The sequence below is a fragment of the Helianthus annuus genome, chromosome 13, assembly GCF_002127325.2.
Source record: "Helianthus annuus cultivar XRQ/B chromosome 13, HanXRQr2.0-SUNRISE, whole genome shotgun sequence".
NCBI classification, from domain to species: domain Eukaryota; kingdom Viridiplantae; phylum Streptophyta; class Magnoliopsida; order Asterales; family Asteraceae; genus Helianthus; species Helianthus annuus.
Window position 1 is genome coordinate 19,703,329 of NC_035445.2, and position 26,100 is coordinate 19,729,428.

A 26,100-nucleotide genomic window follows, 5' to 3' on the forward strand; every position below is an offset into this window, starting at 1 on the left:
GAAAGAGTGCGCCGATGAGCGGCAGAAATCGTATGAAATTGAAATAAGAAGTATGGCTTGAACGGGAGCCTCGCCTAGAGAAGGCGTAGTATGATTTGGAAAACGTAAAGGTTGGACCCCGATGTAGGGATCGGAACCATTGTTCACAAGATGAAACTTCCAGTAAAAGATCAGTAGTGATCGCGACACATTCCATGTGTCTAGTCTTTAGAGGAGTCTGACTCAAGGAACAGTCGTTGTTCCCACAAATAAGATTCACGTCAATGACAAACAACAAAATTACCATAGAACCTGTTAAGGTTTCGGACCAAGAGTCCACAATAGTATAGAATCTGTTAAGGTTACGGACCAAGAGTCCACAAAACACAGAAAAGACATGATTGAACTACTTGAGTACAATAGAATTCATATCATGACCAGAGTTACATGGGAACATAAGACAAATCTTGAACTTAAGTGACCACATTTGATTCACAACTCCCCAGCGACCGATGGCATCGCTTGAATTTCGGGACGAAATTCTTTTAACGGGGGGAGACTGTAACAGCCGTCACTTTTCCGTACATTCCGTACACTAATTGAACAGTAATCTGCACTTTAATAATTGTGCATGATCTAGTTTACAAGACAAATGAATTTTTGATTACTGTTATATACATACAATGGCATTTCATATTCGTTGCTACATGCAACACGATATAGTGCTAATAATGCACAGAACAGAATTGGTACCGTTATCAGACAAACAAAAAAAAATACTGACGATTTTCAGTGCATAGACAGACAATATTTTGAGGTCCAGTATGAGCCAGAGACCAAGTGATACACTAGTATAGTGTGTAGGGAAGTAAGGACCACAAAACTGCATTCCTAAGTGATAGTTTAAGTGCCGGGAAGTGCCTAAAACCCACATATAGTGCAGAATTCTGCATAATTCAGCAAAAAAATCAGCTTTTAACAAGCTAGTAATGTGCAAAAATATGACAAAATGGTCCTGTATGTTTTCCTAAGTGTCGGGAATTAAAAGTGTCACAAAAGGGTACTTAAATAACACTAAACGGAATGAGTTGACACTTTGACGAACCGGTATCTAACCAAACAACCGGACATTACCCGGAACACCAAAATATTGCTAGAAGCATTGTTTTATTATTTTTGAACTAATTATTATCCCCGAACACCTCAACACTCACTAAAAATAGCTAGTAAGTAACACTTGTAACTAAACACTTAGATTTGAATCTTAAACAAACTTATTGGTTGGAATTTACACTTAACCCCCCCATGCTAGTAATCTGTCACCTAGTGACCCCAACATAATCCTCATAAGATTTTCCCTAATCTTTGCATGATCCTCCCAGGATTTGAGCAAGATTTATTTAGATTCTGTCATGTACTTATGGGAACATAAGACACAAATGTTAAAACCCAAAATTTGGTTTATAAATAAGCTTGATGGATCCTTATCTTCTACACACTTCACACCACATCTCTTCTACTCTCTCTCCCTTTCTCGGCCGTAAGTAACACCAACACCACCACCACTTTCCATTTCAAGTTTCACCAGGGAGCTAAGGTCCAACATCCATTTCCATCCACTACGGTTCTGTTTGGTGTCTTTCGCACGACATTCGCACCTCGAGTTCAAGCTGAATCTTAGTGTATGTATTCTAGTTTAAATGCTAGTGTTTATCTTCCGCAACTCATATTTCTTACCTAGTCGCTTTTATGATCAAAACCAGTCACGGTCCGCGACCGTAAAGAATCGAGTTTCGAACCCCCGCGAAAAGCAAGCTCAAGTTCTTCGCCGTCTCGTCTTTCGAACGCAACCTTGCTTGGTTTTGTAAGTATTTATCATGGTTGTCCTTCGAATTTCCCCACGTTGGTTATACGTCACAATCATCCGAGTAGCGTTTTATCACTTGAAAACCCATGAATCCTTTTAGTTATATCTTTGGCTAAGCTAGTTGTACTAATGGTTTCACAGGAGTTGTGCTAATGGTTTACAAAATCTTAACATAATGGTTAATAAATAACTTTCTTTTGGAATTTAGAGCATACATATATTTGCAGCATATATGGTAGTACTGTTAAGAGTTGTAAGGAATCTAGAGCTTTTGTTTGTAGTATAAAATTTACGATTTTGAATTATAAAATCTTGGAAATGGTAAATTAAAAGTTCATAAAATAGAAGGGCACGTTTTGTAATTATAAGACTAAATTGCATGAATACGTCATTTATGGACTTGAAAGAATTTTTTTTTTTTTTTTTTGAACACATGGTCATAAATATGTATTTATGTGTCATAAAGCTTTAACAATTGTGGATGACTATTTTGCATAAAGCTAAGCACTCTTTTAGTAAAAGGCCCAGAAACTTAAATATGACATAAATAAAGACATTAAACTCAAAATTTTAATGCTATAGAAATGTTACAAGCCTTTATGTACACATCTATAGACTTTGAATAAACAAATATAAACTTATCATTTCCTTATACATAAATATTTGTCTTATTATAAGGGTTGAATTCTCTAAATAAAAATACACAACTTTTATGAATATAACTAGTTGTCGTCAACCCGGGTTAAAAATATATTTACTTTTATACCCGGATATGATTTAGTAAAAAATATATATATAAATAAATAAATAAATAAAATAAAACTACTACAAGTGTAATAATGTCGATACATTATTCTTATAAAAATATATTTTTGGTTTAAAGATATATAGTTTGTCAATTTGAAACGAAGCACCAACATGTCGGAGTGTGGGGCTAAAAATAAGAAAATATTTATTTCAAAACTAGCTAGTTGGATGATTTGATTATGACCAACACATGTGCTAGGGTTTTATGTCATGGACCTTAGTGTCTTATATGAATTAGGGCACGTGTAGGTCAGGAATTATTTTGGACATTTGACTTTGCTAACATACGCTTCGGAACGCAAAACAGTGAGTTCATGCTCCCCCTTTTCTTTAACTGTTTTTGGATTTATAACTCACGGGGGTGAAATGTGTTACGAATACTTGAACGGTATGAAATGCCTATGAAATACTAGATCATGTGAGCATAGACTTAATATTGAAATGCCATTAATAGTTAATTCGGGACGAGGGTTAGATCTTACGGGTACGGTCGAACCCCACTCATGGTCACAACTAGTACCGAGTAGTGCTTCGGAGTCCCAGTCGAGGTTATTCGCCACAGTCGAGGTTAATCGCCACAGTCGAGGTTAATCGCCACAGTCGAGGTTAATCGACACAGTCGAGGTAAATCGACACAGTCGAGGTTAATCGATAAAGTCGAAGTTAATCGACAGAGTCGAGGAAAATCGACAAGGGTATAAGCCATTACGAGTGCTTCCTATGTCCTCACATGCCTTAAAGTCCTTGTAAAACATTCATGTTCATACACGCTTTTCATACCTGTTTACAAAGGAGTCTCTCAAAGATTTACAAGATTACATTACACAAACAAAACGCATGAACTCGCTCAACTTTTGTTGATGTTTTCCAAAATTACATGTATTTCAGGTGACAGGATGGATCTTGGGCGCATGTGTCGTAACTAGAAGTAGACTTCAAGTTTAGATGTCATCCACTTTTGTTCGTTTGTAACCTAGTCAAAGGTTGTGTTTTGAAAACTTGAATAACCAGTGTTTGTAATACTCAAATTTTATGAATGGATGAACATCGTTTTGATCATATAGTTGTTTATTACGATTGGATGCAATGATATTAAACCAGTCACACGTCATACGCTTCCGCAAAAGTTAGGGTGTGACATAGCAGAGCTCGGTAATGGGCGACACAATTAGAGTCGCACTCCCCCGATCAGAAAAAAAGTTTGCTTTCAAAGATAAAAGCGGTCTTAACCCGAAGTCGTCAACTAAGAAACCACCGATCGTCCAGCAAAATATTCGTAGTCGGCTTACATCAAAGAAAGTACAACAAAGGCTAGTTGAAGCTGCGAGGTTAGACGAAGCTGCAAGAAACAGCTCCTATGGCGAGGACAACAACGTATATACCGCTTCCCCAAAACATAGGTACGATTTACCCCGACACAGCTCATACGTACCGTTAGAGGGCTCTCTTGGAACTGGTTTGGTTGTAAAGTCTGAAAAACCTAAAATGCAACGAAACCGTTCAACGAGTTCTAAAAAGAAGGAGACGTGGGATAATCATGGTTTTCCATTAATAAAGGGGGGCGAGGATTTGCTAAACCATTATGAGGTTTAAGGATCAATTTCCATCAGAGTTTCACTCTTACATATCGCGTATACAAGATGTGACCCCAGACGATCATTGTGGGTACAGGTCTGTGGCTGTCGGGTTAGGTTTTGGGGAATACGTATGGCCCCATATTCGAAGTGATTTACTACTGGAGATTGACCATAATGAGCCGCTATGGAAGCATGTATTCGAAAGATATGACGAAGGAGACTTTAAACGAATAGGTAACAGCATCGAATGGCATTCAGTGAAAAGGTGCGATCGAAGTCACTGGATGGAAATGCCCCACGTTGGGCTTCTCGTAGCACAAAGGTATAATATTGTCCTCCACGTGCTAAGCATTGCAGGTCGTTAGGTTATTTGCTGGAGCTTGCATTGGAGGAGTCGTTGTGGGACATAAATCGCTGTGTGTTCATGAGAAACTTTATGAAACTTTAAACTTATATTTTGGTTTTGAACTTAATGCTTCCGCTGTTACCTTAGACTTTGCTAAATTGTTTGACACCAATTATATTGTTTGTGTTGGGTTTTATTTACTTACTTATATTATTCAAAATGATTAGTGGTTTGATCCTGGTCAGTCACGCTCCCTGCGGTGATACTCCGGTTGTGGATTTTGGAGGTGTGACATAGCTCGGCATAAACATGAACCTAAACTATAGCTTGTTGTATCGACTTGATCCAGGACTGTTTTGAAAGAAAAGATAGGTAGAAAAACCTGATTTCGCTCAAAAACAAAAAAAGGCCACCCTCACAGCCACCATTCCGATTCAACACCATTTGGATTCACTTTATGGTGGTGCAAAAATAGATAAGAAATAAAGAAATGGTACTTAGGTAATTAGGTGTCAAAGAAAGGATTCTTTGTATACTGTACATAAGAGTCTACTCAAAATGTTATATATAACCAGAACCCTAATTGCTTAAGCGAACATGTTGGAGCCCTAATCTTAAGTGTACCTGTGATCGAAGTGAAGAACAGTAAAATTGGAGCCCTAATTTGATGAAACGTGCCTGAGATCGAAGTGAAGACCATTGAAATTGAAGCCCTAATTGGTGAAGCGTAGCTGAAAACTCAAAGGAATTGCGATCACTAATTGCTGGAGAGTAGGAACAGGGACGATTTGGAAACCTAGAACGGCGATGGGGCTGGGTGTTTGGATTGTAAACCGGAAGATTCCGGTCATGAGAAACCGGAAGACGGAACGGAAACGGTGGCTGTCTACTGCAACAAACACCACAACCATCCTCTGTTTTCGTCATTTGGGTTAACCGAGCACACCAACATCCCCACGTATTCTAATATATGCCGTCGACGAAGTGCGTAACCAGGGTGGCACGTCGCTGGGGATATCATCTTGAAGCCAGATCGGCTGTGGGATATGGTAACCGGTCGGAACCCTAGCTCCAGTTTCCGCCGCCACCTACGGTCGACCTGGTACACCACCTGGACCATGGGAATAGAACCACTAATGTCTGTCATTAGTGACATGCAAAAACCGAAATAAACTAGTAGCTAGAGTAAGTCGGATATCGAACCAGATGAGGATTGTGGAAAGTGTGTAACGTTAAGTATTTACTAACAACTATAAAAAAATAAACTGATGATTGTAAAACTGATATGGAATTAAAAACACATAAAACAAGTTGCAATTAAGAAAAAGATTGAGTTGTAACAAACAATGATGAGAAAAGGTGATCACTCTAGGATTCAGATTCTGTAATTACTAATAACCTCGTTCTGATTTTATTGGATGCTATTGATTGAATAGTAAATCTGTCATATCTACCAATTACCTATGCAGTTCAAAATCATAATATTAATTGATCAGAGAAATATTAAGACAAACATTCATAGGAATCATTCAATCAACAAAAGCATAATTGGATTCAAAACATAATTATAACTCTGACTGTCACTCAGGATTTGTCTGTCACACAAATTATATAATCACGCAAATAGTCGGCTGTCACCTGACTACAAATCCAAATCTCAATACAAAACAGAAACTAGAATTAAAAGTGTCTAACAAGAATCATTCACCCGAAGTGCCCACGAGAGATTTAGCCGCTCATGTTGGTTGACGGATCTTCGCGGTTTCTCTATCGTCGTCCCTCTTGTCTGCCGTCATGACCTCCTGTGTGTGTATATGATCGATTTTAATGTTGTTGACTTGTCACAACAATTCCCTCCAAACCTCGGCCCAAAACTAGTCCGCAAGTGCCGGCCCATTTAATGATAATGTGGCCCAAGTCCACATGACTCTCCTGTGTACGTGTGTATATATTTGAGAATGTCGGCCCACTTGTGAATATGGCGGCCCATATATTCACGTGAAGAATGATGATTTATGTTTTATTAAACCAACAATGGCCCTTTTAATTGTTGCTGTCCAAAGTTGTTTGATATTATTGATTTTTTTGAAGGGTGACTTTCTATGTACAGGATCTATTGGTCACCGGGTTCATGTCGATGACATTCCCCCGTCAGCCCCGTTCTTCCGGACGTGATGTTTGATCGAGCCCCGGCCGTTGCGCAAGCTGACCTTCGCCCGGAAACCATACTGCCTCCACATGAGAGACCCGCTGGGATAACAGCTGGGTAAAACCGGGTTGCCCTTAGGACCGCACCATGCCTCGGTAGGAACGATCCATCATTGGGACGTCCTCCCCTCGAAATGCCACAGCCGGGTTTCGAACATGTGACCTTCCAAAGGAAGACACAAGCCCAACCACATGGGACCAACTGGGCTGGGAAGAGGATTATGTTTGATATCACATGTTCCCTATGTCAGCCACCAATGTACCAATGTTGTGATGATGATGTATTTTTGTTGAAACCCAAAATCCACTTAATTAATGTTGTTCTCCAAAACCTTCAAGATGGCGGCTCAATATTCAGGTGAAGATGCCCTTGTTTTTGTTGATGGCTTTTCAATTAATAATATTTTATTATATTATAATTATAATTTAGTGTTCATTTCCTTCATTCATTAATATATAGGAGAATTCCTCCTCTTTTCCTATGTCTGCCGCCAAACATAAAGTTCACCAAAAATATCACGTGCATGTCCATTTATAAATGCCGTAACTTACGAATTAATACGTAGGCTACGGTTCAATGTTTCTGCCCACTTGTCTTTCTGTTGACCGTATGCTACGGGATTCTACCGTAACCTACGCTGCGTATCATAGCTGCCATTTTAACCAATTGGTCCTCGAACTTTGCTACATCATATATCTTGTATCCTCAAAGCTCTATTTTGACCCGAATCACTCCCGATCAGCATGAATCACTTTGTTCATCATATATCATATTCCAATAGGAGTATACATCGCTCTCCTGATATAGAAGCAACTCCAATTGTCATTACTAATCGTACTGCATCATTCATGGGAACAAGTAAATACTTATTAACTTTTATACACTTCAATGTTTTTGTATATAAATTTATATCATGAAGATTATGTTTTTTTTATATATATTATAGGCAATTTAAGTTGTGTTACGAACAACGGTACACCACCAGCAGACGCTACTCCCGGTCGTATTGCTAGCAACATTACGTCATTTAGTGGCACCTCCGGTATTCTTCAAAATTCTTCTTTTGAAAGGTTGTCATCCGGTAAACGTAAGTTAATTGGTAGGCCACGAATTACTTCTCCAATACCAATTATTGACTTTACCACAGAGCAAATTGTGGTTCAAGATCCCTTGAAAGGTGTTTCAAAAGGTGCATTTCAAATAATTTGTATTCTTATGCACAAAAAGTATAAAATTTGTCGATATAATGTTATCTTCTTTATTAAATAACATTGTTAACAATTTTTTTTGTTTATTTTCACAACAGATTATTTGGACCATGGTGACCAATGCGTTACTTGTGAAGTATGTAATGCAAAGTTGTGGAATGCAGAAAAAGGAAAAGGAAGAAAAAAGGATGGAAAAGTTTGTTATTTCATTTGTTGTTCTTATGGCATAGTAGAGCTTCCAGATTACAAAGATGCAAGAGGAAGTTATCGGATTCTGTTTACTAACAATGGTGATGAAAGCAAGCATTTTTTGAAAAATATTCGCCGTTACAATTCTATGTTTGCATTTACTTCAATGGGTGGTAAGGTTGATTCGACGGTTAACAGAGGCAATGGTCCTTTTTGCTTTAGAATTAGCGGCGAGAATTATCATACAATTGGAAGTCTTATGCCAATCAACGGAGCTCAACCAAAATTTTGCCAACTATACATATATGATACTGAAAACGAAATTTCAAACAGGCAATCGATATTTAGGTAAAGTCCATTTTATATGTTACCATAAATCCATTTTTTCAGATTAATAGTTCATATTTTGTTAGACTGTGAATAATCTTTGATAACAATTTTGTAACAGGGGTTCAGATGGTGCGTCTTCTTCTTCATCGGCAAATGTTGATATTAAATTGATCGAACATATAAAGGATGTACTAGACAATGACAACGAGTTGGTCAAAACTTATAGAAGAGTTAGGGATTCCTTCCAAGACAACCCTAATGTAAATGTGAAGCTTCGAATAATTGGAGCAAGAGAAAAAGATGGTCGCACGTATAACTTACCAACGGCTGGTGAGATCGCTGCTCTTATTGTTGGTGATATCGAAAATGTGGTTGACAATAGAGATATTATAGTTGAGACTCGAACAGGTGAACTAAAAAGAATTAGTGAGTTGCATCCATCATATCTTGCACTACAATATCCGATTCTGTTTCCGTATGGAGAAGATGGCTACAGAATTGATATCCCTCATAGAGGTGTTGTTGATGTTGTTAATAAAACACGTCCAAAGTGTACTATGAGAGAGTTCTTTGCCTATCCTATCCAGGATCGTATAAATCAGTTTTCATTGATCCTTAATTCTAAGAGGCTTTTCCAGCAGTTCCTGGTTGACGCATATACTATGATAGAGAGCGAGAGACTTAGGTACATACGATATCAACAAAAAGATCTTAGGTCCGACACATATGAAAGTCTCCGTAATTTACGAAGTAAAGGTCAAGATGATATATCTAAAGCTGGAAAACGCATTTTTTTGCCGTCTTCTTTTACTGGTGGAGCACGATATATGATGCAAAACTATTTAGACGCTATGGCTCTGTGTAAGTGCTTTGGTTATCCAGATTATTTTATTACCATAACATGCAATCCAAAATGGCCAGAAGTTCAACGGTTTCTCAAAGACACCAATCTTAGTCCGGAAGATAGGCCTGATATCCTGTCTAGACTCTTCAAAATAAAACTCGATTCTATCTGCAAAGATTTAAAAAAGAATCATCTATTAGGCAAAGCGTCAGCAGGTAATGTTAACAAAATAATTCAATTATTAGTCATCATCAAAGCTAACACTTTGTTTTATTTTTCTGTAGTTGTTTACACTATCGAGTTCCAAAAACGTGGTTTGCCTCATGCACATTTATGCTTATTCATGGAACCTGAATTCAAATTACCTACTGTGGACCATGTTGATTCATTTATATCTGCTGAAATTCCAAACAGAGAAGAAGATCCAGAATTATTCATCCTGGTGAAAGAGTATATGATACATGGTCCATGTGGTAATGCTAGGTTGAGCTCTCCATGTATGGTAGATATGAAGTGTTCAAAAGGCTTTCCAAAAAAGTTTCAAGATCATACAACACTTGATTCAAATGGGTTTCCATTATACAGAAGGAGAAACAATGGTTCTTCTGTTGTGAAAAATAAAATTGAGCTTGATAACAGGAGTGTGGTTCTTTATAACAAAAAATTATTGAAAAGATATCAAGCTCATATCAACGTTGAATGGTGCAATCAAGCCGCGTCTATAAAATATCTTTTTAAATACATCAATAAAGGTCCTGATCGAGCCACTATAGCTGTTGCGCGTGGTGATAGTCAACCGGAAGAGCAACCACAAGACGAGATCAAAGAGTATTACGATTGCCGCTATATATCAGCTTGCGAAGCATCTTGGAGGATATTTGCTAATGAGGTACATTATAGAAGACCTTCTGTTATGAGGCTTCCATTCCATTTACCTGGCCAACAACCTGTTGTTTTCGGCCCTGACGAGGATATTAACTCCGTTCTAAACAAACCTTCAGTTAAATCTTCAATGTTTCTATCATGGATGGAACGTAATAAAGACCCAAATGACCTGTTGGCACGTACACTTACATACGTTCAGTTCCCTATTTTTTATGTATGGAAGCTTGACAAGCGAGTATGGGAACCAAGAAAAGGGAAAAAATCAATTGGCAGGATTCATTCCGTATCTCCAACTTTAGGTGAAGCGTATTTCTTGAGAATTCTTCTTAACAAGGTTAGAGGACCAACATCGTTTGACGACATTAAAACAGTTAATGGTAAAGTTTGCGATACATACAGAGATGCTTGCTACGCACTTGGCCTTTTAGATGATGATTCAGAATATGTAGAGGCAATAAAAGAAGCAAATTTAACTGGAAGCGCTTCATACATTCGCAATTTATTTTCTACGATGTTGTTATCCGGTAGTCTTTCTAGACCTGAGGTTGTTTGGGAAACTTCGTGGAGATACATGGCGGACGATTTTGTTTACAGATTAGCAAAATACCATCGAGTGACAGGTACGTTTTGTTTACACTGAAATTTAGTACTTATATTTTTTTAAAAAAATAATTTGATTTGTTCATCATTATTTAACTTAATTTATCTTATTATGATGAAATGGTTTCCGTATTCATTAGATGAATTTGTTTTCTTTCTTATTTCGTAGCGTTATCAATTCCGGATCACCAACTGAAGAACTATGTGTTGGTCGAAATTGAAAAGTTTTTATTGCGAAATAATTCTTCTTTGCGAAGATTTGAATCAATGCCATATCCAGATATGTCGTCTTCAGGTATTTCCGATTGTCGTTTGATATACGAGGAGCAGGCATATGATACAACATATCTTGGAAATCTGTACGATAGTCATTTGACAATGTTAACTGATGAACAACGCACTGTTTTTGAAGAGATTATGGCAGCAGTAAACAGTGATAACGGTCAGATTTTTTTCCTTTATGGCTATGGCGGAACTGGTAAAACTTTTCTATGGAAAACATTGTCCGCTGCAATTAAATCAAGAGGTCAAATCGTGTTAAATGTGGCTTCCAGTGGAATTGCATCGTTGTTGTTAGATGGTGGCAGGACTGCACATTCCAGGTTTAGCATACCGTTGAATCTTACTGAAGATTCCATATGCCATATAAAACCAGAAAGTGATTTGGCTAAATTACTTCACGAGACTAAATTGATAATTTGGGATGAAGCACCTATGGTTCACAAACATGCATTTGAAGCACTCGACAGAACAATGAATGACGTTTTCAACATTGACACATCTCTAAATTCTGAAATCCGCTTTGGAGGTAAAGTTATTGTTTTTGGAGGGGATTTTAGACAAATATTACCTGTTGTTCCAAATGGTGGCAGACAAGAGATTGTTAATGCCTCCTTATGTTCGTCTTATTTGTGGAGTAAATGTAAATTGCTAAGACTAACTAGAAACATGAGGTTAACGGTTGGAAGATCTACGGCTGATGTTGATGAAATAAATAGTTTTGGCAAATGGCTTTTGGATTTGGGTGAGGGTAACGTTGGTGGTCCAAATGATGGAGAAGCAACTATTGAAATACCACGAGATCTTTTGATTACTGATCCAATTGGAAGTTTAATTGATTTTGTTTATCCATCAATCTTGGAAAACGTAGACGCCCATAACTATTTTAGTGACCGGGCCATACTTGCACCTAAAAATGAAGTTGTTCATGAGATTAATGACAGGTTGCTAGCAATGTTTCCTGGTGAAGAAAAAGAGTATCTTAGTTCTGACAGTCTTTGTCCGTCTGAAGACGTAAATTCTACACAACAAAGACTTTACTCTCCAGATGTGCTCAATGGTCTTAAAATATCTGGCCTACCTAATCATAGGTTAGTCCTTAAAGTTGGTGTTCCAGTCATGTTATTAAGAAATATTGATCAACGGAATGGATTGTGCAATGGTACAAGGCTACAAGTAAAGAAGCTGCACAACCGTGTAATAGAAGCAGAGATAATATCTGGTTCAAATATTGGTACTTGCACATATATCCCTCGATTAAACTTGATACCTTCTGATAAAAAGATTCCTTTCTCTTTTCAAAGAAGACAATTTCCACTGACCGTATGTTTTGCAATGACCATCAACAAAAGTCAAGGTCAATCTCTTTCAAGAGTAGGTTTGTACCTCAAACAACCAGTCTTCTCTCATGGTCAGTTGTATGTTGCCTTATCAAGGGTGAAAACAAGAAATGGTGTGAAGATACTCATACTTGACAACAATGGAAAACCTACGGATAAAACAACTAATGTGGTGTATAAAGAGATATTCAACGATTTGTGATATATACGTTATAATTGTCAATAAAAAGTTATTACATGATCTGTTTAAATATGTGTATATAGTGATAACATTTAATGTAAACAACTATTATTAATCCATATTATCTTTTAACAACCCGTGTAATACACGGGTCCTTAGGCTAGTTATAATTATAATTTAGTGTTCATTTCCTTCATTCATTAATATATAGGAGAATTCCTCCTCTTTTCCTATGTCTGCCGCCAAACATAAAGTTCACCAAAAATATCACGTGCATGTCCATTTATAAATGCCGTAACTTACGAATTAATACGTAGGCTACGGTTCAATGTTTCTGCCCACTTGTCTTTCTGTTGACCGTATGCTACGGGATTCTACCGTAACCTACGCTGCGTATCATAGCTGCCATTTTAACCAATTGGTCCTCGAACTTTGCTACATCATATATCTTGTATCCTCAAAGCTCTATTTTGACCCGAATCACTCCCGATCAGCATGAATCACTTTGTTCATCATCCTTAAGCGCTCTAATTTTGCCAGTTTAACCCGATTACCCTGTAACACCACAACCGCTCGTAGATATCACATTCGACACATATAATCAAGTTCACGACAATATAACACTTGTTATATTACACTTTAGCACCCGGTTTTCACACACTCCATCAACCACCGCCGGTGCGCCACCGTGAATCCACAGTAAGGATTGGTGGCCGGCACCTAACTCTCTCTCTCTCTTTACTGTTTGCCAGTCTCTCTTCTTTATTCAAAGGAGATGGCAGACGTTCCTTTTTGTCAAGTGAGGATGAAGATGAGTGTTGGTGAAATACCAAAACTAACCCCCTTTTTAGTGTTCAAAATGTTGTAGAATTAATATATAAGAAAATTACACGATACTATACTTGAAAAAGACTATAGATGACTCTGGATTAAAAAAAAAAAAAAAAAATCTATAAACTAAAACAAAACCTCCCTCCTTTTATCTTGTTTCTCACAAGTTCCTTTTTTAATTTACCTCCAGAAAATTAAAGATTAACGTTGCTTGTTAATGATTTGATGTTTTTGTTTCTCTTTAGAGTTCAAAACTTCGTATCATTTCCTTTGTGTTGTTCCCACTTCCGTGTTAAGGTATCATCCAAGGTATTCATATTGTTTTGTTTAAATATCCGGTGCAAACCGGTACTAATATTATAAAGAGTAAATTACTATTTTGTTTCGTGTGGTTTAACGAGTTTAGCCCTTTTAGCTTAGAAAAAAAAATCTATTGATATATCAGACTCCAAGGCTACAAATGGTTTTGACACCTAACACTAATTTTGTTACTTTTGTCTAGTTAAGTCTAAGGGTATTTTAGTCTTTTTACACACTAGAGACTATTTATGTAAACTATAAAGTTCTTTTAATATTAAAGAGACTGTTTGTGTAAATATTATTGAGTTTTATATACATTTTACAATAAAAAGCAATTTCATTCGAATCATCAGGGCAAATTACATAAGGATAGCAGGTAGACGAGCAACAAACTGCTCCGCCATCTCTTTTTGAATAGAAAACCCTAATCTACTAAAAACAAAGCCTCGCCCCTGAGGGGTCGAAAAGTTGCTATGGACCACACGCTGAACTCTAGACAAGAACCGAACTGCCTCCGGCGCCAAGGAGCCGAACGTGTCAAACGCCAGGGGGACAAATTTTAAATATATAAATTTGATTTTTAAAACGTTGTTTTTAAAATAATTTGTTTTTTAAACCTTTTTCTAAACGTCAATCTTTTTAAAATCGCTCATTTTTAAACCGATTATTTTTTTAAATGGTCCTTTTAAAGTCGTTATTTTTAAACAAATCATTTATTACCATTCTTTTTAAAACTGTTTGTTTATTAAACTTTTGCTAAACAAATTGTTTTTTTTATATCATGCATTTTTAAAACAGCTCTTTTTTAAATACTTTGTTTTTTAAACTTTTTATTATATAATTTACTTATAGCCATTAAAGAAAGAACTTCAAAAAAATGAACAATTTTAAAAAATAAAGAAATTTTAAAATGAACAATTTTAAACGAACAAATAGCTTAAAATGAAGATTTAAAAAAAAACAACTTTTATAAAAAAAATAAAAGTATTACAAATTTAGTTAATTCAACGTTTTACAAAACGAACGATTTTGATTAACAAAAGGTTTTAAAAATGAATGAATTTTGAATAAACGAACGTTCTAAAGAAATGGAAAATTTGAAAGAAGATTAACAACTCTAATAAAAAGTTTGAAAAAACTCGTTAATTTTTCAAACTTTTTTTAGATTGGTTCATCTTTTTTTTCAAATCTTCCATTAATTTGGATCGTTCGTTTTTTCATAACTCGTTCATTTTTATTTACTTTTTGGTTATTAAATCCATTCGCTTTTTGAAACCTTATTTTTATTAACTTAACTTTTTAAACTATTTATTTTTTTACAAACGTCATTTTTTTTATATCTTAATTACGTTTGTTTTTTAAATTGCTTCGATTTTAAAATCGTTCTTTTTTTACACTTTCAGTTTTTAAAATCGTTCATTTTTTGAATTTTTCCCCTAACGGTTATAAGTGAGTAATAGAATACAAAGTTTAAAATTAAACGATTTACAAAAAAAAAGGTTATAAAAGGATCGATTTAAAAATAAAAGATTTTAAAAATGAACGACTTAAAAAACAAACTGTTTAAAAAATAAATGGTTTAAAAATGAACGATTTTAAAAAGATGGACAATTTTAAAAAGGTTTAAAAAACAAATGATTTGAAAAACAACGTTTATAAAAAACAAATTTTCATATTTAAAACGTATTTTATTAAATAATAATCGTGAAAGTAATAAAATTATACAAAAACTTAAATAATTACATAAATAGTCTCTTTATAGTTAAAAGAACTTTGTAATTTACATAAATAACCACTAATGTGTACTGTAAAAGACCAAAATACTCTTAAACTTGACTGTACAAAAGTAACAAAGTTAGTGTTAAGGATCAAATCCGTTACAAATGCAACCTCAGGGTTAAATACGTCAAAGATTATTTTTGGGCTGAAAGGGTTAAACTTACTAAATCATAAGGGCTATAATAGTAATTTACTATATTATAAATTATACGTTTTTTTAATGTTATGCAATATACTAACATTTGAAAATGTGTAATAACAATTTATTGAATGGTAAATATATGATATGCCCAAAAATATAGTTCACGGTTAACCAACATGTAACCACTCACTATTATCATCAAAACCGATTAACTGAAACCATCGTAACAAATCGGTTATGATTATAGTTATCCAATAACCTAATCTCAGTTATGATTATGATTTTAAGCTAAAACCGACTCAAATCGACTTATACATACCTCTTATCCTCTAAGAAAGATAACGTAGTGTGAAAGCCTAAAATAAAATAATAATTTCTCCCGCAACAAGAAATATCTTATCGGGTAAAGTTCTTGTACAAATAATCTTAACATACTAAACATACAAATTGAAGGAAAACTCAAAAAGACAAGGTGGCATTTTTGTAATTATCAATAACTATCAAAGTTACTCTACAAATATACCTAAAAAAACCTAACCACTCCCCCCACCCCGAAAAAAAACCTAAACCCCCACCCCCCAAAAACCTAAAAAAAACCTACCCCCCCCCCAAAAAAAAAAAAAACCTAAAAAAACCTAACCCCCCCCCCAAAAAAAAAAAACAAAAAACCTAAAAAAAAACGTAACCCCCCCCCCCCAAAAAAAAAAAAAAACCTAACCCCACCCCACCCCCCCCCCCCCCCACCCAAGCTAAAATGCTAAAAACTAAACCACCAAAAAAACCTAAAAAAATCTAAAAAAATAAAAAAACACACAAATTATTTTATTTTATTTTTTTAACATTTTTTATTAAAAAATCGCTACTTTTAGTAGCAGCCAAAAAAAAAATTATTTATTTATTTTTTTTTTTGCTAACGAAATGTAGCGATTTTTTAATAAAAAATGTTAAAAAAAAATTTTTTGTGTTTTTTTAGGTATTTTTGGTTGTAACTTTGATAGTTGGTGGTAATTACAAAAATGTCACCTTGTCCTTTTGGGTTTTCCTTCAATTTGTATGTTTAGTATGTTAAGATTATTTGTATTTGATCTTTTGCCATATCTTATCTTCTTGCTTTCCACTTTTCGTGCATTCACATTAGTCCAATAATTCACTCGACCATCTCAACTATTCAACCGATTGTTTTCTAAGGGTCATTTCTAAAAGTCTTATTCAACATGTAGATTATATAAAGAGTTAATTTCGTTTTCTTTCTCTAATTTGGGTTTTTTTTTTTTCCTGAACAGCAGAATCTAGTTTGGTTATTTTAACTCTTTGAATTAAAATAAAAAAAAAATAAAAAATAAAAAACCTTTTGTCATATCTGTTACTATGATTTACTCTTTTTACCCTTTCAATAAAAAAAATATTTGTAACTACTTTACTCATGTGCCTCCATATTAGAACATATTAATCGTTTTACACTTGGTAATATTAGTGACACTAATATTGGGTTAACTTAATCCATTCCATTTTTTCTGTTTACGAGAAAGACAATTCGGTCATTTTATATGTAACTCTATTAGCTAGAAGCACAATTCGGCCATTTAAAATGGACGAATTGCCCTTCTAGTTAACATAAAAAATGGATAAAGTTAACCGAGTGGACTAAAATGGCAACAGTGAAACCTTTTCGGACCCACAGACGAAAAATGATACATTTGGACTAAACTGACAAAATGATTCAAACCACAGGGACTAAAATGACATTTAACTCAAAAAAATAAGACACCCTCTCTCATTAAAAAAAAAAAAAAAAAAGAAAAAAAAGTGAACTTGTGGCTTTGGATGACCTTGATCTCAAAGTAGGGAAAATTTTGATATTTGATGACGGAATTTTGATTGTTAGAACTTGTGTGAAATGGGTTTGAGTTTGACAACAATTATAAATCGGACCAACATTGCCAGATGGGTTTGAGGTTTCGAACGGGCATTGCAACTACCTCTTAAAACACATCTTTTCCACTACAAATAACCGATTTGGGCCTTGAGTTGCGTTTCAAACGATTTCTTCATCACAATTTGTACTTTGATTTTGGTGTCGGGTTTAACTTTAGCATATTTAACCTGTTTGGGAGATGATTTTGGAGTTTTGATGTAATGTTGGGGTAGCGATAAGGTGGCGTGACTTAATACATTCTCAACTGAAGAATTGACATTGGATTGGGGGTTTCTATTGGCGCCCTCTTTGTACTGTTGGAGTTGCTCTTAAAAAAGAAAGTTGTAACAACTTTTTATTATTATTATGTATTTTTAATTTTAATGTTAAAATTAAGAGTGAACTGCCAAAATTGTTATTGATGTTTGGACTTTGGATACAATTGTCAGATCCATTTAAAAATTTTTTTCCCTCAACCGGACTACTGAGATTTTAAAATCATTGTCAGATCCATCCATCTGTGAAACCTTGTTAAAAACTAATGTTAAATGAAGGGTATTTTGATTTTTTTAAGGGCCAACTAAATCTCCGGATAAATATTAACTATGTGTAATTGAAAACAATCGATAAATATTAAACACTCAATTGGTGAATCGTAAGCACACTATATAACTATATCTAATTAACTATTAATCCAATACATTTTGCTCTTTATCCACTTCATCCATGGGAGGTCATTATTTTAGAAACAGTATATACTTTTTTGAATAAGATTTCAAAATAAAACGATAAATTCATATATTTTATTTTAGTATATATGAATTTATTGTTTAATTCGTTTTATTTTGAAATCGTATTCTTTGCCACCAGAAAAGAAAAACTTTAGCTATTAACATATCATATTAATTGAACATAGTGGTTAAATATTAAACACTTCAGAGAGTCAGGGCCAAGTTGTGGGGCAGAAGAAGATTCGGTGAATTCCAACTGCAATCCTCATTAACGTAATTGACTAAAATACCCCTCATTAACGTTAGTTTTTAACAAGATTTTAAAACTTGAGTGGTCTATTTGAGAAAAAAACTTCTTGGATGAATTTACCAGTTATATCCAAACATCAGGATAATTTTGACAGTTTACCCTGATATTAAAGAAAAATTTGATGTAATATTTTAATGAATCTGAGGCATCGAAATAAACTGTGAATAGTAATTAGTTGAGCAGACCCATCAAATAAAGCTCTCATCTGCAAATTTTGCATAACTACAGTCTACAGTTTATTCACAATCACACAGAAACAAAACGTAATTCAGCAATTCCTTCCGGTGAGATTGATTATGTGTTCTTCATCATTTTCATGCTGGTGGTCTTCGAAGCAACCAAATTCACGATCTGTTTCATCATCATCCGCTTTATTTGATTCTGACCTCGTCGTGGTGAAATCATAGGTTTGTTCGACCATCTGTTGTTTGATTGATCACAGTAGAATGATGCAGGTGTCATTTTTTGAGAATCAAATTGAAGTGAATTTGTGGACTGTGGTGTATTTGAATATCGAACAAGGGGTCAGGAGGGAGTGTTAGTTTATAGGCTTCAGAGTCAGTCAGTGAGTTAACTCGGTACTCAGTAGCTTCCGCATCAAGTTGTTATTTGGAGGGGGCAAATAACAAAGATGTGGACTTTTTTCTTTTCAATTTTTATTTAATATAATATACTATTTATCCACATGTTAAACAATATTCTTTATTTTATCATAACCGTAGTTAACATGATTTTTTTATACCGGAATATACTTTAAAATCATTAGGATGGTCGGTATCATTACGGTGAAGACGCGGGGGAATGGTATTCACCGATCGCTGATCGGTTGCCGGCTTCAAATTGGTGAGCGGTGAGGGTGTTGTGCGGTGAGTAGTTATTGATTGTTTGAGTGGGATTGATTGAGGAATATAGCATAATTTCTAGAAATAAAAAAATATATAACTCAAACACCTTAAATCCTTAATAGTGATTGACCATTGCTAGTGATTGAGTGCAAAATGGAGAGTGGAATAAGGACTTGACATGGCATGATATTATTGGTTAGAGAATAACGCAAACACCCTAATAGTGATTGATGACTCCCTCCACCCTTATATTTATACCTAATCCATTTAGGCAAAGTTTCTCCACATACAATTGAATTATGTCATGTAATTTGCCTATTACCTAAAAAAGTTAAGAGGTGCATGTCTAATTTGAGATTAGGCAAACCATTTAAAAAAAACAAAAACTTGTGATTGGTTGATTTGAGTATGGGCCCCACCATTCTCCCTCTCTATCTTCTTTCCCCCATCGGCAACAAGTCGCCGAAATCACCCTTGCAATCTCCCGAATTCACCTTTGCCGCGCGGATGATTTTGATGGTTGTGGGGTTGCCGATCGGCAAGAGGTTTGTCGTTCACCTTTGCTGCGACCACCCTGATGGCCCTTATGTTTTTATTTAATCTCAAAAAATACGGAGTATCAATATCCTAACCAATCAAGTCGTGTTCTATTTGTATGATGGTTTTTAATTGATTAAAACACGATTTTGTATTTTTTTTACATCAAATAACTTTTGTGTTACAAAGCCTTGAAATTATTTTTTTTGTTTGTATTGCAAACATTAGCGGTCTCGTAGCGAACCGATTTGTGTTCATTTTGTAAACTATATCGAGTATGGTACTCTTAACGAAACAAATCAATCTGGTACTGATTAAACGTCTGTAGAGCTTATCAGAACTGGGTTGTTGGTATTTGTTTTTATAGTGTTTGATCAGTGCAACGTATTTTGATTTTAACAGATATAATGATTTATAACTTTCCGAATATACATTTTTACAACGAGTAACGTATTGTCTTTGCTAGCCACTATCACTAGTATATATATAATTACGATTTTCCGCAATAGTGCAATGAAGAACACAGGCACAAAAAAGACTTTTCAAGATAATTTTTTATATATAATTAATTTTGAGCATATTTATTTTTGTTTTATAAATTTTAAGATAATTTCTTTTATAAAATAATGGGTATGGCATTACGACATGCATATTTATCTACATCGTGAAGTAACTAAAACACAACGTTCGTACATGTTATCAAATTTTATTCACAAACATATTACATAAGAATTGAACAAATCAATACAAGAATACAGAGGAACTGAACTTCATGCCAAAGATTCGGCTCTTATAAGCATATTTATCTACGTTGCTTCATTTCTACCTTCTTTCTTCTTCATCATCATGTCCGTCGTCTTCAAAGCAACAGATATAGCCGAATTCACGACTCAGCTAATGATCATCCGCTTGATATTATTTTGACATCGCCGCGGCCAAATCATTGTTTTATTCATTGATCTATGTGATTGCTCGGGGTAGATTGATGCAGGTTTCATTTCTATAACAATTGAGGATGAAATCCAACTGAATATATTGAATGAATTTGTGAAAGATTTGAATATAGAAGAAGAGGATGGAGTGTTGATTTATAGGCTTGAGAGTGAGTTAACTCAGTACTCAGTAGCTTCCGAATCACGTTTGATGTGTTGTTATTTGGAGGGGGGCAAATAACAAAGATGTGGACATAATGTAATATTTTATTTTTCTTTTCAACTTTTTTTTTTATTTAATAAAGTATACTTTTCATCCGCTTGTTAAATATATACTTTATCTATTTTTTTTTAATATATCACAATCAGAAATGAAATGTCTTATTTAATCATACTCTTTAACATAATATAATATCTATGTTGATGTAAGGGGTTTACTCATTTTTGTTTGAAATCGTTGATGATGTTTATTTGTCTAGAGGGCATACCGTAGACCGTTGACTTCTTGGTAAGTTTTGGTTAGGATTTTGGCAGTCGTTCATTGTTTGTCTATATGTGACATTGATTGTGATGCTCTTATGCGTTCTTGATTTTTTGATTTTAGTTCTTTTAGCAAACGAGGATCATATTATCAAGAAACACCAAACTAATCCAAAAGTTAGCTTATGGTTTGTATATTGTCCAAATGATGTTAATATTTTCCTGAACTCGATGAACAACTACGTCAATCCTACAAAACAATCAACATATCGTGAAACTCGTTACAAGGAGGGGAATAGGGGGTTCTCCTCATAACCACCCTCTGGCGTGAGATTAAGAACTTGTTTTGAAGATAAAAGTGTGTGTGTTAAGTGAGAGAGCAAGAAAGTGATCCTTAAACCTGAAGGTGAAATTCTTTATTTATAGTCGAGATGATATGTCAAGGAGATGGGCTAATAGGTCTTCGGCCTGGGGTCGACAACAAGGAATATCCATTTTGTCTCCTATGTCACGACCATTAGTGATTCCAGACGAGAGAGTAACTGCGCATGTTGAATGGATCCACGTGTCCTGACAATTGTCCTTGTTGCCTTGTCTGTCATCAGCAGTGGAGTGGAGATCATGGAGCAGTGGTCGGCGCACGCTGATTGGTGCCACGTATGTGTCCTTGTGTATTTCTTGTCCCGTGCACGATTGTTCATCGTGCAGCATGATCCGATACAACCTGTTGAGCGCCTATTGGCCCACTGCTCTGCCACTTGTACCTTCTGTACTTGTCCGATGTTACTTTGCGCTTCTTGTACCCGCGCGAATTGGATATATTCTCTTGTAGCCGGCGCAAGGTCAAGGAAGGCAGGTCTTTTGTCAAAGAAACTAAGTGCCAGAAATGGTCTTATCTTGTTCTTGACGTTGCGCGCGACTTGGGACGCACCCTTGTAGTCGGCGCAGGGTCGGGGAAGTTATCATCTTGACTTACTTTGGATATGGTCTCGCGTGCGATTTGCGGCTATCTCGTGTGGCCAGCGCAGGATTTGGGACCATACCTCTTCAAGTTCCCTAGTCCCGTGCTGCTTCCATGCGCGAGGCAAATGGTTGGAGCTCTGAACTAAAAATTAGGAAGGTTGTTTACTAGGTTCGAAATTTGGAAGCTTATAATCAACGTAAGTTGTTATTATTAATATTTTAACATGTATTTAACTTAAATGTTAAAAATATATATTTAGGATTAGGATCAAATACAAAGGCTCTTTATTGTAAGAAATGTACAAATGCTTCTAAAAAAACCCACTACACAAAAAAAAAAAAAAAACTAAACACCCATCACAACAAGGAATATTCATTTTGTCTCCTATGTCACGACCATTAGTGATTCCAGACGAGAGAGTAATTGCGCATGTTGAATGGATCCACGTGTCCTGACAATTGTCCTTGTTGCCTTGTCTGTCATCAGCAGTGGAGTGGAGATCATGGAGCAGTGGTCGGCGTATGCGGATTGGTGCCACGTATGTGTCCTTGTGTATTTCTTGTCCCGTGCACGATTGTTCATCGTGCAGCATGATCCGATACAACCTGTTGAGCGCCTATTGGCCCACTGCTCTGCCACTTGTACCTTCTGTACTTGTCCGATGTTACTTTGCGCTTCTTGTACCCGCGCGAATTGAATATATTCTCTTGTAGCCGGCGCAAGGTCAAGGAAGGCAGGTCTTTTGTCAAAGAAACTAAGTGCCAGAAATGATCTTATCTTGTTCTTGACGTTGCGCGCGACTTGGGACGCACCCTTGTAGTCGGCGCAGGGTCGGGGAAGTTATCATCTTGACTTACTTTGGATATGGTCTCGCGTGCGATTTGCGGCTATCTCGTGTGGCCAGCGCAGAATTTGGGACCATACCTCTTCAAGTTCCCCAGTCCCGTGCTGCTTACATGCGTGAGGCAAATGGTTGGAGCTCTGAACTAAAAATTAGGAAGGTTGTTTACTAGGTTCGAAATTTGGAAGCTTATAATCAACGTAAGTTGTTATTATTAATATTTTAACATGTATTTAACTTAAATGTTAAAAATATATATTTAGGATTAGGATCAAATACAAAGGCTCTTTATTGTAAGCAATGTACAAATGCTTCTAAAAAAAACCCACTACACAAAAAAAAAAAAAAAAAAAAACCAAACACCCATCACCACCCCAAAACCTAACCCCCCCCCCTCACCCACCCAAAAAAAATTGTTGAGAGGAGGTGTGTGTGTGGGGGGAGGGAGGGGTTAGTTTTTGGGTGGTGGTGGGTGTTTAGAATTTTTTTTTTTTTTTTTTTGGGTGGGGGGGGGGTTAGGTTTTTGGATAGTGGTGGGGTGGGGGTGGATGTTTAGATTTTGGGTGGTGGTGGTGTATGAGTTTAGGTTTTATAGTTATTGGACACTTGTCACTCAATAGATCCTTCTTACACTTCTTACAATTAGGAGTCTTTGTAAAATAACTTAACTCTGTATATTTAATAGAAATGTTATTTTGTTGAACTTTTTTTTAAAAATTATAAAAAATCTAAACCAAAACAAATATAAAATTAAAAAAGTTCGTATTTTTTTTCTTTTTGGATATATATTTTTTATAAATATGAGCGCAAGAACCACTTTACGAACCTAAATCGACATTTCAAACCGACTAACCCATGCACAAGACCGAAAGGCCAAATCGTTCATTTTCTAAAACTGGAAAACCAAAATTTCTGTTTTGGTTCGGTTTGAGCACTAAACTGACATACACACCCCTACTTCAATCTTTAACATGTAGTTTTGATTTCGCAAACAATCTCTAGCTATAAGGTTAAGACCCTCAGATCAATTTGATTCTAAGGTCATTCGTAGTCATAAAGCCCCTTGTGGGGCGTTATGCGACACGTGTCGTGTCACGTCACACAGGGGCTTTATGGGACGTTATATCACTAGAGCCTGTAGTCATAAAGCCCCTACCCATCAATACCTAATTATTAATTTTTGTTTTTATTAATTAATTATAAAAACACTAACTAATTTTTGATTGGTCCAAAGTTTGAAACCTCCCCCCATACCGCTGTTATAGATGTCGTGCCCCCCTCTTTTTCTCATCCATACCGCCCTTGTGGCGGTGTTATCCGGCGTTTTCTGGCGCTATGTGGGGGTATAGCGCCCCACTACGTTTGATGTAAAAAAACAGGTATGTATGTTAAAGATTAATGAGACGGCACTACTTGAAGAATTTTAAAAGGGTAAACGATCTGACCGTATGTCGTCATATACACACACTCACATGCTAGTAATTTTGCATGTCATTTACAATGAGACTGGAAGGTATGGGGGTCGGCTGAGGCCCGGCTAGGACCGGCGTCGGTCCCCCACACCGACCCCCTGGGGCTCGGCTCGGCACAACCGGCCACCCACAGCCGGGGTAGCCGGACCTGCTTTCTTCTCTTCCTCTCACATATACCTATACATACATACATATATATACATAAAGGGGTTCATCCCCCACCCCCTAGGTCCATCCCCTCCAAACCACTCCTACGTGACGCCTATGTGACGGCTCATCCCCTCCAAGCCCATCCTCTCCATACCCTTTAGTATAAGTAAAGTATAATCTGGTCAGACAGCATACATTCCATACAACTTGCAAGTTGCCAAATACCGTGGATATATCCGACGCAATTTTGACTTGACAGGTGAGGATACCGTGGGCTAATTTGAGCTAACATGTCGGGCTCAGTATGATTACATTTATACATAACATTTATACTCATTTATACATAACTTTTTATTTAACAAGAAAATTAAATAGTTTATTGTTTTTCAAAATCGTTTGTATTCCATAAAAAAACGTTTTGTTTAAATTTACTAGATTATTAGATCCGTGTACTACATGGGTTTAAGGATATAAATTTGTAATTTTTTTAATTTTATATTCTCTTCGTAAATTTACATAATTGAATTTTTTACAATAGACGATTCAACAGTTGGTCATGTGTAAAAACCAATTCTTTTAGAAACAAACCAACTTTACATAGAAATTGTCATATACTTTTATTTATCGTCATGGCAAAACATAGGGCGGGAGACAATTCTCTCTTTTCAATATAAACGGAATCCTTCTATTTGGCGGTTTTAAACGAAATCTAGGGATAAACGTTCAAGTGCTAGTATGAGTGCCTCAATAACCTGATCACCCAGTGATATTACCTGTAGTCGAGTTCCATTACTTAAACCATTCTTCCAATCAATATTTTTTGATAATGTCACTGGAACACTGACCTTTATTAATTATCAATGGTTTGGCAAGCCTAAAAATATAACTCCATTTAGGACACCGGTGAGTATAGACTTGCATCAAAATTATTATGAAGATATTTTATCCTTAAACTCGTTTATTACACGAGTCTAATAACATTAAAAGTGTTTTCAAAGCATGGAAGCAAAATGGTTTTCAAATGTTAGATTAACCTATTCTTTACCTTTTGTATTATTATAATATAAAATAATAATTTATTTAATAGATTTTTAAACATATAGTAAAAGATCCTTTTAAAGAATAAGAAGGTGTTGTCACGTTGATATTATTTGAAATTGTTTATTATAAGTAGAATTATTACTCACAAGTAACTATTTGTATATCTATAATACTATAATGCATTTCCCT

The 26,100-nt window shown here is 35.6% G+C and overlaps 1 protein-coding gene across 1 annotated transcript; it reads left to right on the plus strand.

Annotated features, from left to right (window-relative positions):
• The first annotated feature begins 3,808 nt into the window (after positions 1 to 3,808).
• Positions 3,809 to 12,662, plus strand: LOC110900472. Its single transcript, XM_035982138.1, has 6 exons — positions 3,809 to 4,053; positions 7,567 to 7,643; positions 7,732 to 7,974; positions 8,092 to 8,530; positions 8,631 to 10,861; positions 11,011 to 12,662. The coding sequence occupies exons 1-6, from the start codon at positions 3,809 to 3,811 to the stop codon at positions 12,660 to 12,662; spliced, it is 4,887 nt and encodes a 1,628-aa protein (XP_035838031.1).
• The last annotated feature ends 13,438 nt before the right edge of the window (positions 12,663 to 26,100 follow it).

What these genes read in the sequence shown, in the direction of transcription:
- LOC110900472 (XM_035982138.1), top strand. Translation starts at nt 3,809, where the DNA reads ATGGGCGACACAATTAGAGTCGCACTCCCCCGATCAGAAAAAAAGTTT. An exon ending in ACCGCTTCCCCAAAACATAG is followed by an intron (nt 4,054 to 7,566) that starts GTACGATTTACC and finishes ATATTCCAATAG; the next exon opens with GAGTATACATCGCTCTCCTG. An exon ending in TGCATCATTCATGGGAACAA is followed by an intron (nt 7,644 to 7,731) that starts GTAAATACTTAT and finishes TATATATTATAG; the next exon opens with GCAATTTAAGTTGTGTTACG.